The sequence below is a fragment of the Monodon monoceros genome, unplaced genomic scaffold, assembly GCF_005190385.1.
Source record: "Monodon monoceros isolate NGI ecotype Baffin Bay Population unplaced genomic scaffold, NGI_Narwhal_1 Super_Scaffold_5, whole genome shotgun sequence".
In the NCBI taxonomy this organism is placed as follows: Eukaryota; Metazoa; Chordata; class Mammalia; order Artiodactyla; family Monodontidae; genus Monodon; species Monodon monoceros.
Window position 1 is genome coordinate 107,769,998 of NW_021703782.1, and position 13,601 is coordinate 107,783,598.

The following is a 13,601-nucleotide window of genomic DNA, read 5'->3' on the forward strand; positions in this document are numbered from 1 at the left end:
TATAAAGGCGCTGAGATTTTGCCAACGGGAAGACCGTCCGGGCCGGGTGTGCGAGAGGCGAGCGCGCGGCCGAGAGCCCCTGGCCGCCGTTTCTCTGAAGCCACCCGCCTCCCACCCACCCCGCACCGCCCCCCTCCTCGCACCCGCCTCCGCCTCCACCCCTGGCTCCCCAGCCCTCCGCGCCGCCTCTGCCATCTCTGCAGATTTCTCCATCTCTCTCTTCATTTCTGCCTCGCTCCCCCTCTTTCACTTTCCTCCCAGCCACCCCGCCCCCCGCCTCCCACCTCCCACCTCCCACTACCTCCAGCGTCCTCGTCCTCCCCCATCACAGCCCTCTTCTCTCGCCCCTGTGCTCCCCACTCGCCCACCACATCCCCGCCGCGGCCCGGCCGTCCGTCCGTCCCCGGCGCCGGCGAGCCCCGGGCCGCCCATGATGGGCTCCGTGCTCCCGGCTGAGGCCCTGGTGCTCAAGACAGGGCTGAAGGCGCCGGGGCTGGCGCTGGCAGAGGTCATCACCTCCGACATCCTGCACAGCTTCCTGTACGGCCGCTGGCGCAACGTGCTGGGTGAGCAGCTCTTCGAAGACAAGAGCCACCACGCCAGCCCCAAGACAGCCTTCACCGCCGAGGTCTTGGCGCAGTCCTTCTCGGGCGGTGAGTCGCGCCGTCGAGGCCGATCGCGTCCCCTCCTCCCCGCGGCCCCTGATTCCCGGGCCCACACGCGCAGGACGCGGCGGGGACACGGGGCGTCGCAGCAGCTCGCGCCAATCTGGGCGTTCCAGATGCTGCGTGTGACTCAGTTTCCCGCGAGCCGAACCAGGGAGCGAGCAGCCAAGCCCGGGCAGGGAGGGGCCGGGGGCGGGGAGCACCTCCACCCCGCGCGGCTCGGTGAAGAGATCTCGGCGTCCAGGCGGCCGGGCGCGCCGCCCCCGCGCTTCCCCATCCGCCCCTCACCCCTTAGAGCCGGCGGGTTCCCTGCATTTAAAGCCTTACTAGGCGTGTAATAGCAGTTGACTCAAAAAGAAGGGGTTTTAAATTCATTTAGTTAACTTGGGCTTGACCCGCGAAAGTTCCCACTTAAACCAAGAACTTTAAAAGGCATTGGGGGCTGGGGAGGGGGCGGAGGGCGGGCGGACGGGAGAGAAAGCCGCGGAGAGAGCGACGGAGAGAAAGAGAGTAAGAAAAGTTTCTTTTCTTTAAGATGTCTCAAGTTCTTACTCCTCATTCATCAACCCGCAAACAATATCTTTCCCCGGCGCTGGCATCTCTGCGCGTCGCCCCCTTTTCCCCCTTTACGATTTCTGTTCCTCTCTTAATTTACCGTGCAGACTAATTCCACTTCCATTCACGCTATGTCAACCATCTAATCCCCCCTTTTTGTAAGGGGAATTCCTCGGCCCCTTTTAAACAAGTCCCCTCCGCATTGAGCTACAATTTACTGCTACAGCATTCTTCCAGGGCTAATGAATTTAGAATTAGCAATTTCTTTCGAATGGAGCCGAATGAATGCGATCACTTTAACAGCGTGACAAATTGCCGGCCGCGCCGCAATGGACACCGTTTAACCCCCCCTTTCAGCTGGCCCGCTGGCCGGGTATTTTCCCAGGTAGCTTAGAGGGGGACCTTGTAAGACACGGAGGCCGCCCCTGTGCGCCTCGCCGCTCCCACTCCGGCTGCGCGACCAGGCGGGGGGACCCCCGGAGGTTGCGGGCCGCCCCGGCTCTTGTCCGCCCAGAGAGGCGACTGCGCGGCTCGCCTCGATCCGGGCACTGCCCTTCCTGGCACCCCGGATCCTGGCGGCAGCGAGGGACCCAGGCGCGCCCGGGGTCACCCAGAGAGCGCGAGACACGGCCCGCCGTCGCCCGCGTTTCTTTTGAGCTTCCGCTGCCTCGAAACTAGACTTCCCTTTCGGGCGCTGCCAGCCCGCCCCGGGCGCGAGGCCCGCCCCACCCCGCACCGCGAAAGGAGTCAGAAGCCCTGACCGCGTCCTGGGTCCTCCGACAGTGCCCTGTGCTCGGTGCCGCGACGCGCAGTGAGCGCCGTGCGACGCACGATCGGCCCAGAGCCAGACAGGACGAAAGAGTCTTGGCTGGGCCGTCACCCCCTCGTGGGAGCGGGCCTCAGTTTACCCATTGGTAAAGCCGCGCACTGCGGTCGGCTCAGTAGTTCTTAAACTTTGCCGGGGTGGAGGGCAGGGGAGGTTGTGGATGCTTTGAGAATTCGTGGAGAGACTAAAAACAAAAACAAATGCAAACAAACAAACAAAAAGCTCTCCTCGAAATGAGTCCCAAAGCACCTCTTGCTTTCGGAGGGTCCCCGGGTTGCAATCAGAGGAGACTCGGGTCGCTGAGCCTCCACCCCCGGGGAAGAGCCGGGCCTCCCCAGCCTCAGGCTCTGACCCAGTCCCCATGCCCGGCGGCCACAGAGGTTCAGAAGCTGTCCAGCCTGGTGCTGCCGGCCGAGGTGATCATCGCACAGAGCTCCATCCCCGGCGAGGGCCTCGGCATCTTCTCCAAGACGTGGATCAAGGCGGGCACAGAGATGGGCCCCTTCACCGGCCGCGTCATCGCCCCGGAGCACGTGGACATCTGCAAGAACAACAACCTCATGTGGGAGGTACGCGCGGGCTGCGGGGCTGCGGGCTGCGGGCTGCGGGTGGGGCCCTGGCGTCCGGCCGCTACATCCGCCCTCGCTGGAGGCTGCGGGCGCCTTGGGCCAGGCCTTGACGCTCCCTGAGGCCGGATCCTACCGCCTGATGCCTGGAGGTTCCTCCCCAAATCGCGAGACGAAGGCGCTCTCCTCTGGCCGGCCCTAGGGATCACGTCCGTTGTTAGGTCCGCTTCTTAGAGGAGGGCACGGAGACCCAGAGAGGCCATGTCCTTTGCCCAGGGTCCCACGGAGAGCTGGCAAGCCACTCCTGGGAGCCACCGCCCAGCCACCTGCATTCTTTCCCTCACTCCAGAAGCAGCAAGGAAAGCCCCTCAAAGCCAGCCCTGGCCTTGGGGTGAGGGTGGCTGGACGGAAGGAAGAAGGGAGCCTGTGCTCCTTGGCAGTCGGGCTTCCCAAGCCAAGCAGAATAATGGCATCGGAAATGAACACCGATTAACTGGCACCGAGTCGGCTTTCTGAGCGCTGGGCCTGCATTCCACCAGATGCTCTCAGCCGCCCCATGAGTTATTATTCCCATTTTATAGAAGGAAACTGACCTTCCATCCAGGCTCTTCTGACCCTGCTCCCCCACAACGGTGCCAGATGCCAGGGACGGCCCCCCCGGGACAAAGCCCCTCCCAGAGCACTTCCTCCTCTTGGGGGTCTCACCTTGAGGAGGCCAGGCTGAGGCACCCTCTCCCTAATGTCATTTCTCCTCCTTCCTCCATGGGTCCCCACCACCGGGCAGACCACTAAGGAGATGAATGGGCCAAATCCTGCACCTGGTCACAGGATCAAAGGAAGGGAGCAGAGGGCCATGAGGCCTCTCCTAACCTCACCTCCTCCCACCTCTGGAGGCCTGGGCCATGGTTCCCATCTCCAGTTGTTGCTGGGTTAGGAAGTTGGGGTCCAGTTTGGTTTCTGAGTACTTTTGGTAGCTCCCACAAAGGGGGCCTGGGCCAGGCCAGGGTGACACAGTGAGCCAGCCTTCCCTTTCTAGGCTCTTCTGTGTCCCCCGCTGAGGTTCTGGCCAGTGCTCTGCGCCTCTTTGGGGAGCACCTCTGCATCCCCGGAGAACTAGCTGGAGTGGACGTCGCTTTGTGTGCTCAGTGATCTCTTGGAGATGTTTTGCATCTGGGGATGGGGAGGACGTGGCAGCAGGAGCCTGTGGGGCCCTGGAGACTGACTCCCTGTTGGCCGCTTCTAGCCAGCTGGCCTCAGGCGAGGCACTGAACTGCTCTGAGCCTCCCTTTCACCGGCTGGAAAACCAAGACAATAATAGCTGCGTCCACTTCCTGGGGCTGTTGTGAGGATGGAGAGAGAGAGCGCGTGTGGATGTGCCCAGCCTGGGGCCTATAGCCCTAGCCACGGGCGGCACACAGGACACAGCCCCGCCTCACCTGGCCCCCGATTCACCTGCGCGCAGGTGTTCAACGAGGATGGCACGGTGCGCTACTTCATCGACGCCAGCCAGGAGGACCACCGGAGCTGGATGACCTACATCAAGTGCGCACGTAACGAACAAGAGCAGAACCTGGAGGTGGTCCAGATCGGTACCAGCATCTTCTACAAAGCCGCTGAGGTGAGTGTGTGCGCTGCTACGTGGGGGCGGCGCGCGCAGCTGGGGGGGGCGGGGGACTGAGGTGGAGAGAGGGGCGTACGTGCTGGCCCAGCTGGCCTTGCCCAGGCTGGAGGACTGAGGCCCATGCATCACTGTCTCTGGGAGCACGACCTCCAGGGCAAGCTTTCTGCTGTAGATCAGAAAGGACAGAACTTTCCACCTTATGCCATCGTGAGTCTCATGTGCACCTCAACTGGGGTCCCCGGATAACTGCTGAGGGGGTGCTGGGGTTGAGAAGCCATAGAAGTACAGAGGGAAAGACACCAGAAGGCGGCCCAGGGAAAGCATTTGGGGGGGGGAGAGAGGGCGTTGTGTCGGCAGCATTTTGGCTGTGCGTTGCCCGTCACCAGTGACGGGTGGACCACGCGCGACTCTAATCTCAGCTATCACATCCTGATCACTTGTGGCGTCAGGCTTTTCCTAGACACTGTATGTGCATTATCGTATTTAATCCTCACGTATTGAATCCACAAGGGAGGATTCTGTGATTACCTGCAGTTTGCTGGGTCTCACTTGATGAGTGGCAGACTCAGCGGCTTTCATGGGCATTTGTGAGGGATGCTAACACTCATGTCTGAGCTGGGTGAAGCTTCTCCGACGAGAGAGAAAGGGAGAGATTAAATAGCATATCCCATGGTGGGTGGGAGGGGCTGTCAGAGGAGCTGGCCAGGCCCAGGGCAGGGAGAGGTTCAGGCGGGATGGGAAAAGGAGGTGTCCCCAGTGGGGAAAGGCTTGGGCAGAGGCAGACAGGCTCACAGTGTTTGGGGAGACGATGACAGCACAGAGCAAGCCGAGTGGTGGTAGCAGGGCGGTGGCAGCCGAGGCAGCCATGCCGTTAGGACCCTCCCTGCAGGTTGTCTCTTGGCAGGACATTTGCTCAGCGTCCGGCCCAGGAGGGGGCAGGCAGCCCAGCTTCCCTGTGGCAGGTTGGTGGCGAGCGCTCTGCACGGGTGGTGGGGCTCTTCCCCCCTTAGTCCTCTGGACTCCACACTTCTGCTCCTCTGTGGAGGGAGATGCACGGTGCCCCTTGGGGTGCGGCTAGGCTTGGCTGAGTTTGGGGGTGTTCTGAAGGAGCCCCCCGCCCCAGGCCAGAGAATGACTCTCCTTTCCTTTAGTCCGTTTTCTTCCTGTAACTCAGAGCCCCATGTCTTTCTAAGGCCCCGAGGGGCACTGGACAGCTGTCCCTCAATAACCAGGCCCCTGGGAATCTTCCAGGGGTGACAACAGAATGGCCTTTGCCTGGGCCCTGGTGTGGTCCAGCCAAGGGCTGGACCTGAGGAGAACCAAGAAGGGTAAAGAAAGGTTGGGACTTCCCTGGCGGTCCAGTGGTTAGGACTCGGTGCTTCCACTGCCGGGGCCTGGGTTCAATCCCTGGTCAGGGAACTAAGATTCCGAAAGCTGTGAGGCACAAAAGAAAAAAAAAAGAAAGGTGAGCCATTCTTGGACTGGGGTTCAGGTGAGGTGGGACAGTGCGAGGATAGGACTGATGGTGGCCCAGGCTGAGGACAGAGGTGTTTCTTGAGACTGTTGGCTGGGCTGCCACCCTATGGGAGCAAGGGCCTCCCATTAGACATCCTAGGATCAGCCTCATGTGTGGCTGAACCTCACTCCTGGCAGAGAGCACCCCCCTTTACCCGCTCAACCTCACACACGTCCTCACATTTGCACACTGCTTCCCGGCCCCCCTGAAACAGATGAGATGCGGGACACCCAATCATTCCATCCCTCCACGCAGACACACGCACGCTCACACACACACGTGCTTACACACAGGCGAGAGGGTAAGGATGCTGATATGATTTTGGCAAAAGGACTCCCCACGGCGTCAGATGCGGAGGCCTGAGTCTCATCTTGCTGTTCAGGTCACACTGAGAGCTGAACAGAGTCAGGAAATATTAATAGACGTTTATACAGAAATTCAGAGTCGGAGGACAAGGTGGCTGAAGTGTGTCTCCATGGAGGAATCTAAGATTATAAGATTTTTTAAAAGTCATCTACATCTGATCAGGAATTTAAGTTGAAAAAAGAGGATTGGGAAAATCTACCGTATATGATCAAGATAAGTAGATACCACCGGTTTGGCTCTTCATGCTTTTACAGAGTTAGCAAGCCGAGTGCTGGAGTGACAAATAAGGAAACACAAAATACCACCCACTTTACTTTTAATAAGTTAGGTACATTTTTCGTGGTGGCAACTTTCTTAAAGCCATGTGTCAAAATGTCAGACGCCACTTACCGGACCAGCTGTGTGCCCAGGTGTGTGTGAGCACTGTGCAGCAGGGCTTGTCCAGAAGAAATTTCTGCTGCTCCAGGCCACTCCCTGGATGCCTCTCGAATTCGTGGGCTGTTTGTTCTGTGCGTGTGTGTGAGCCGAGAAGGGTCTGTGCCATGACCTGTTTTCTTAATCTTTCCGTCACTCAGAACCACTGTGTATATTTCATAAGAGTAACCCATTACTTGCCAAAGAAAAGTGAGAAGAAACATCTTCATTCAGTAAGCAGAATATACTACGGCTGCTCTAAAATTTCCCACAAATACAAAATTAACAGCCGTCCAAACGGAGACGAGGGTGATGGGTCTCCAGGCCGGCCAGTCTGTGCAGAATCCCTAGGCGGATCTACCAACATGTTATCCCAGGCTCTCCCCTCGCTGTCTTCAACCTCGGGTGCCTAAAATGACATTCTAGAAAGTGCCCAGCACATAGCAAATGGGCACTAAATGTTGAATGAATAAGTCTTTCTCCAGGTGATGGGGGCTGGGTTGAAAATGGACACACGGACCCTTTTCTCCCAAGAAAACAAAACCGGCAAAGAAACCAGCTGCCCCAGGGAAGCAAGAACTTTGACCCCAAAACTCAACACAAGAAAACGATTTAGGAATAAACTATGAAAATTTTGCATTTTGGAACTGGGAAGAGAATTCCCAGGCTTTTCCCCTCCCGAGGTTTTGGCAAATGACTGTGCCCTGAAGTGTGGGCTTTGTCTTTCAGCTGCTTTTCTTCTCATTTCAGGCAATTGAGGTTTGTTTTGGGTTTTTTTTTTCCCCTGGAGCCTCATAGCCCCATCTCTCTTTTTCTTAGCTCTATGAGGGCAAAGCACCATTTTCCTTTTGATCTTACTCACTGGTGGGTGCAGTTAGGCACTTTGGTTTTTAATAATAAGCATAATTAATGATGCTACCGTCTGTGGAGCAGTTACCACGTACCAGCACTGTGCTAAGGGTCTTAGCAACTTTGAAAAAATCGAATCCACTCAGTCTGGTGCTATCACTATCCCTGTTTTAATGACGTTGAAACTAAGGTTCAGGGAGATCTTGGGAGATTGTTGAGCTGTGATTTGAATCCAGACCTGTGGGACCCCACGGTGGAGCCCTTGGCCACCACACCGTGGGAACTCCCTGGCCAATATCTCTTTGCTGGAACTCTATTAATTGGTGTGTTGGGACATCTGTGGTACAATGGAAATTGATATTTATCCAGATGACACTGAGGTCCTTCTAGACAAGGGCTTCTGTACCACCGGGGGACGGGGAGGACATCAGAGCCTCCTGGGAGCATGTTCAATACTGTGACATGAATTTGTATTAGGAAAACAAACCAAAAGCCCCAAACGTTTTCAACTGATAATAAAAATTCAGAAATGGGTCAGGACAGAACTTCTGGGCCAACAGGGAAGGTGAAGAGGCACCAGTTGGGAGATTATATAATTTGTCAACCAAGGAGTCAGGCGCTGATACTCACCCTGTGTCTTGATGATGTCGGATTTTATGGGACAGGATTCATTTCTTTGGGAATTGCTGTGTTTATTGTGTACCCTGAGCCAGTCTCGGATCCCCAGAAAAGTAGGTGAGCAGCTGATTCTCCTTCTCCGAGCCCCCGTGGAAAGCCCTGGCTGGGCCAGGCCAGAGTGTTGGCCATAAAGAAACAGGGCTACTGAGGAGGCCTGCACGGGACCGTGGCCGTTCTTTGCTCTTAGGTGATTGGCTGATGGGACCCTGGCAGCCTCTGGACAACGGTACTAAGATCTCAGGGAAGAGGCTGTGGGTCTCCCCGGCACTCCTGGTCTCCATCTCTGGGGTCGTTGCATGAGGGGTGTCCGGGAGCAAGCAGATGCCAGAGGTCCAGGCCAGGAGCTGCTGCTGGTTTCCCAGAGCTCTGAAGGGCAGAGAGAGACTCCAGTGCCTGGCCTCTGTGCGGGTGAGGCTGCCTTCCCCAGCTCTGCCTTAGAGCTGGAGGCTTCTTGTTGTCTGGGGATGTGTGTCATTCTCAATTCTAGTAGGTTCTTTTTAATAGATTTTCTCTCTTTAAAAAATATTTTTTTGTATAAACATTATATGTGCTCATTAATTCTTAAAAAATCAGATGCATCTTGTCTTGTAGAAAATGAAAGTCACTCCGCTCCATCATGCTGTTCCTCATGTACCTTAAATCAGCATTAAAAAAAAAACTGGTCTCAAAACGACAAACCCTTCTGAGGAAAGATGCGCAGAAAACCGGCCACAGTGGCTGGATGCCCTGAGTGGGAGAGAGAGTTACTTTTCCTTATATACTGCTTTGTGTCTGTATCACTGTTTTAATTTTAAAAATGCACTAGTTAAATTAATTTTAGTACATTTGAAAAATGTGTTAGTAAATACATGACTCAACCTATATTGAAGCAGTCAATATTAAAGCTCTTCTTTTAAAAATATGATTCCCAACCACCACTTTCAATAATAATATTCAGAACTCGTTCTTGGCTTCTCATTCACCACCATGATTGTTGTTGCCGTTATATCTGTTTTATATTTAATAATAATTTTTATTCAATTCAAATGAACAGGCCAGTGTTGACTTAGATATTTGATTCCCAGACTGCATGTCTGGGGGTGGAGATGCAGCTCCCACTGGCGATTTGCTGAACCTGTCATCCCACATCTGTGCTCCCCCCCGGGCAGATGGGCCAGGGAAGAGGTGGCACCGGAGGGGCACTGGTGTCCTGGGAGCATGTGGGCCCAGCCTGTGCTTCTTTCTTCTTTTTTTGCCGCGCGGCTTGTGGGATCTTAATTCCCCGACCAGCGATTGAACCCAGGCCCTCAGCAGTGAAAGCGCTGGGTCCTCACCGCTGGACCGCCAGGGAAGTCCCCAGCCTGCGCTCTTGATGGTCACTGAAGGACCCCATGTCCCAGAGATGGCTGCCAGCTTCTCTGAGCGGTTGATGGGCTCTCGGAAAATAGTACAAACAGCTTTAAGTGCGTGGCCCCGTTGAGCCCGGACAAGCGCCCTGTGAGGCTACAGAAGGGGCTGTCCCTGTTCTGCAGTTGAGGAAACTGAGGACCAGTGGCAGAAGGCACCTTGCCCAAAGTGACACGCTCAGCAGGTGGGGAGCCCAAGTGGACCCCGACGTGTGTGAGCCCAGGGCCTGAGCCAGAAACCTCAGCAGTACGGTCTCCGGAAGGAAGGGGCGTGTACAGACAGTTGGACAAGGGATTGGTTGCTTTAGAAGAACCGTGATGTATATACATCTGGTGTCGTCTGAGAATTGAAGCCAGGGGTTGGGACAATGTCAAAGGTGACATAATCAGAGTCTTAGAGTTGGGGGAGCCTCAGGGATCATGCTCTCCACCCCCTTCACTTGAGGAGACAAGCTTAGAGAGACAGAGTGTTTGCCTAGGGTCACCCAGGGACCTGGCGACCGAGGGCCCACCGGCACCATCTCTCAGCAGCTTCCTTCACGGTGAATTTAGCTTGAATATTTTAGCTCCATCACCCTCTTTTCTAAGGGGTTCACAAAACTCTCTTAGCTCCACCCTTTCTCCAGCAGGGCCTCCAGCTCTGACCCCTGCTGGCCTCCTTTACAGCGGCCGTGACTACGAATGACCAGAGAGGCCTCGAGGACTCTTGCTGTGGTGCCAGATTCTAACCTGCCTGCTTTCTCTGACGCACTGCCTGATTTTCCTTGGGTTCCGGGGCTGCATTTGGTTTTCCCATATTTAAACCCCGTCAGTCCGAGCTGGCGTGGCACCCTCTGCCCGGCTCTTCATCACTCACTGTGCCCGAGGCTTGATGTGGCACCCCGTGGGCTGGAGGGTCCGTTGGGAATGGGCACAGTGACCCCTGGCTGAGTCTCAGGAGGATGGACGCTGCCTAGGCCCCCTGGAGCTTCACTTCTCCCACCCCCTCCTGTCTCTGCTTCCCTCTCCTTTCAGGGTCCAGCAGGGCTGGCTGGCTGTGATGCTCTGAGGCTCTTCCTGGCTCTGACCAGAGGAAGGAAGGTGTGGCGAGCAGATCGGGGGTCTTCAGGCCAGAACAAAAGGGAAGGGAAGGGGACTTTCTCTGTGACCGTGGAGGCCAAGGAGAAGGGCCCTATTCTGGTGTGATTTCAGACAGCCCTAGATGGAGTCCTGTGTGATCTTTTGTACTTCAACTAAAGGAAGACCCACCAGGAAAACAATCCAGCCATTGCCGGCGGTGGGGGCGGCATCCACCTTTCTCTGGGCAGATCAGAGAGTGACCCCCAGGGTGGGTGCCACAGCTAGCTCCTCCGGGGTCCAGGCCTTGGGAGGCAATGGGCCTTCCCCTCTCTCATTTGCTCTAGCTGGCTGGAGCCTGAAGGTTCTTTGCTTTGAGGAATAACTGGCTTCCACCAAAGGTGTGGCGGGCCCCTGGGCTGTCCCAGAGGGTGGGGTCAGCCTCACCTCAGGAGCAGGCCTTCCACTGCCTCCCTGGATTGTCACTGCAAAGCCCTCCCTCCTGACCGCGGGCACCGTGTCCCTGGGGCAGTCCTCCCCTGGGAGCAGCAGAGCCCTGTCACCATTTGTGGAGTTCTCTGCCATAGACTAGGACATGGCAAACAGATCTTGTTTAAGGCTGTGTGCCCCAGTATTTCTGGAGGTGGAGGTGTTCACTGAACTGAATGCTTCTTTTTTAGCTGCGTACAGGGAGTCAGGCAGAGCCCTGTGATGGGGAGAGAAGGGTATGTGACGTGGCGCTGCCTCGTGGTTGCTGTGGATAAGAGATATTTCCGGAACATCATCAGGCAGGGTGTAACCGAGAACCACAGGGTGCCCCGCAGGCCACTCTCCTTGGGAACGTCTGGCTCAGCCCCACAGACCTGAGGGCTGGCTGACTCTGCTTCCCCTCGGAGAGAAATGAAAAGTTTTCTAGCTTTCCTTCTTCCTTTACTTCTGCTTGCGGCAAGGTTTCTGTTCCATTGCTGTCAGTTTGGGAGCTCCTGTGTGGCCAGGAGACAGCTCTGGTCCCAGCAGCAGAGCCAGGACAGAGACAGCGAGAAGTCCAGGCCGAGGGGGGCAGAGGGGCAGAGCAACTCAAGGCCTTCCATGTCTGTGAAGCTTGCCGGGGATAGCTTGGAGGAAAGGGACCCAAGTGTGCCTTTCTTGGGGCTGAGACTGTATCCACATCTCCAAGGTGGGCACCAGGACAGCCCCTCCTGGCTGTGAGGGAACCCCCCCGCCCTGCCCCCGGGCTGCTGCCTTCCTGATCTCCTTTTGCCTCCTTCCCTACAGATGATCCCTCCAGACCAGGAGCTGCTGGTGTGGTATGGAAACTCACACAACACCTTCCTGGGGATCCCTGGTGTGCCCGGGCTGGGGGAGGAGCAGAAAAAGAACAAGCATGGTAGGTAGTCCCCATGAGGCCACAATGACAAGGGAGCCACGGAAGCCAGAGAGAGAGAGAGAGAGAGTGAGGTGTGTGTGTGTGTGTGTGTGTGTGTGTGTGTGTGTTTGGCAGGGAGGCTCCTGGCCTCTGGGGACCCTGGTTCCACGTCCAGCAGCATCAAGCACATGGGACTTACTGGTTCAAGGAGGCCAATGCCCCTGGAGCCGCTGCCATGGTCCAGGCATAGATGGAAGACAGTTCTGATTTTGGACAAGACAGACTGTCTGGGGGCAGACTGGGTGGAGGCAGCAGCAGCGCGTGGTGGAGAAGCAACGGGCCAGGCAGTAGGAGACTGGATTGAGTCCCAGTTCTGCTGTGCAATCTTAGGAAACGGCTCAGTTTACCCACCTGTAAAGGAAGGATGTTGGGCGAGATGATCTCTAAGCTCCCTTCCGGCTTTCACAGTCCACATTTCCCTGCCCTGTCCCTGGTGCTGAGCCTGGCCCAGAGCAGGTGCTCAGTATAAACCTGTTGAATGAAGGCAGAGCAGGGTGTGCCTGTGTGTGTGCTGCAGCGGGGTGGGCTGGGGCTCTGGTATCACGGTAGAGACCATTTGCTCAAGACCTATTTCCTGCCAAGTATTGGGCTAAACCTTCTACAGGTGTCATCCCACATGGGTCCTCATAAAACCCTTGTGATATTTGGTTATCCTTATTTTTAGAGGATGAACCTGAGGCTCAGGAGCTACTGTTTATCCAGCGCTTGCTCTGCAGCTAATGTTTCACAAACCATTTCTCTGATCCTTACAGCAAACTTTTGGGCGTGATGCTATTATTACTTCCATTTCAGGGATGAGAAAAGTGAGGTGCAGTTCACTGGTACATAGTTGGCATTCAGTAAATATTTGTGGGATGAATAAATGAAAGGTTTTGGGGGGAGAGGAGGAGTTATAACAGTGGCTACCATTGATGGAAGGTTACCTATAAACCTGGTACTTCCCCATATCCGGTCTCAGGCAGGTAAAGTGATCAATACAGAGTAATCTTCAAAGACGTCAGTTTTTTGTGATCATCTCGTGTAGTCGTGCATAGCCCCGTGAGGTCGTAGTAGCTTCCCATTTTACGGATGAGAAAGTTGAGGTTTCCCGAAGCTAAGTCACTAAGTCCCTGAGATCTCGTAGCATGGTCTGGAGTCCAGCTCCTATTTGATCCCAGGCCAGGTCTCTTGCTGCCCCTACCACCCCTCTGCCAGCGCCAGCAATCTGCGCAGTGGCCACCCAACGATCGGAGGCGGTTGGGCCCTGGGAGGGGCGCACGTGGGGGAGGGGTACGGGGAGACCAGGCCGCGGCCGCGCGGGTTCTAACGAGGCTGCTCTCTCTCTCCCCCTCCCCGCCTGACCCCCCCGGGCCCCGCCCGCGCGGCCAGAGGACTTCCACCCGGCGGACCCGGCGGCTGGCACCTCGGGCCGCATGCGCTGCGTCATCTGCCACCGCGGCTTCAACTCGCGCAGCAACCTGCGCTCGCACATGCGCATCCACACGCTGGACAAGCCCTTCGTGTGCCGCTTCTGCAACCGCCGCTTCAGCCAGTCGTCCACGTTGCGCAACCACGTGCGCCTGCACACGGGCGAACGCCCCTACAAGTGCCAGGTGTGCCAGAGCGCCTACTCGCAGCTGGCCGGCCTCCGCGCCCACCAGAAGAGCGCACGCCACCGGCCGCCCAGCGCCGCGCTGCA

The 13,601-nt window shown here is 56.6% G+C and overlaps 1 protein-coding gene across 1 annotated transcript in view; it reads left to right on the plus strand.

Moving 5' to 3' along the window:
• The first annotated feature begins 430 nt into the window (after positions 1-430).
• PRDM12 (PR/SET domain 12) overlaps positions 431-13,601 on the plus strand; it is a 13,705-nt gene continuing 534 nt past the window's right edge. The window contains exons 1-5 of the mRNA XM_029203485.1: positions 431-653; positions 2,425-2,615; positions 4,075-4,230; positions 11,773-11,884; positions 13,292-13,598. Of these exons, the coding sequence (XP_029059318.1) occupies positions 431-653; positions 2,425-2,615; positions 4,075-4,230; positions 11,773-11,884; positions 13,292-13,598 (989 nt within the window). The remainder of the gene's footprint in view (positions 654-2,424; positions 2,616-4,074; positions 4,231-11,772; positions 11,885-13,291; positions 13,599-13,601) is intronic.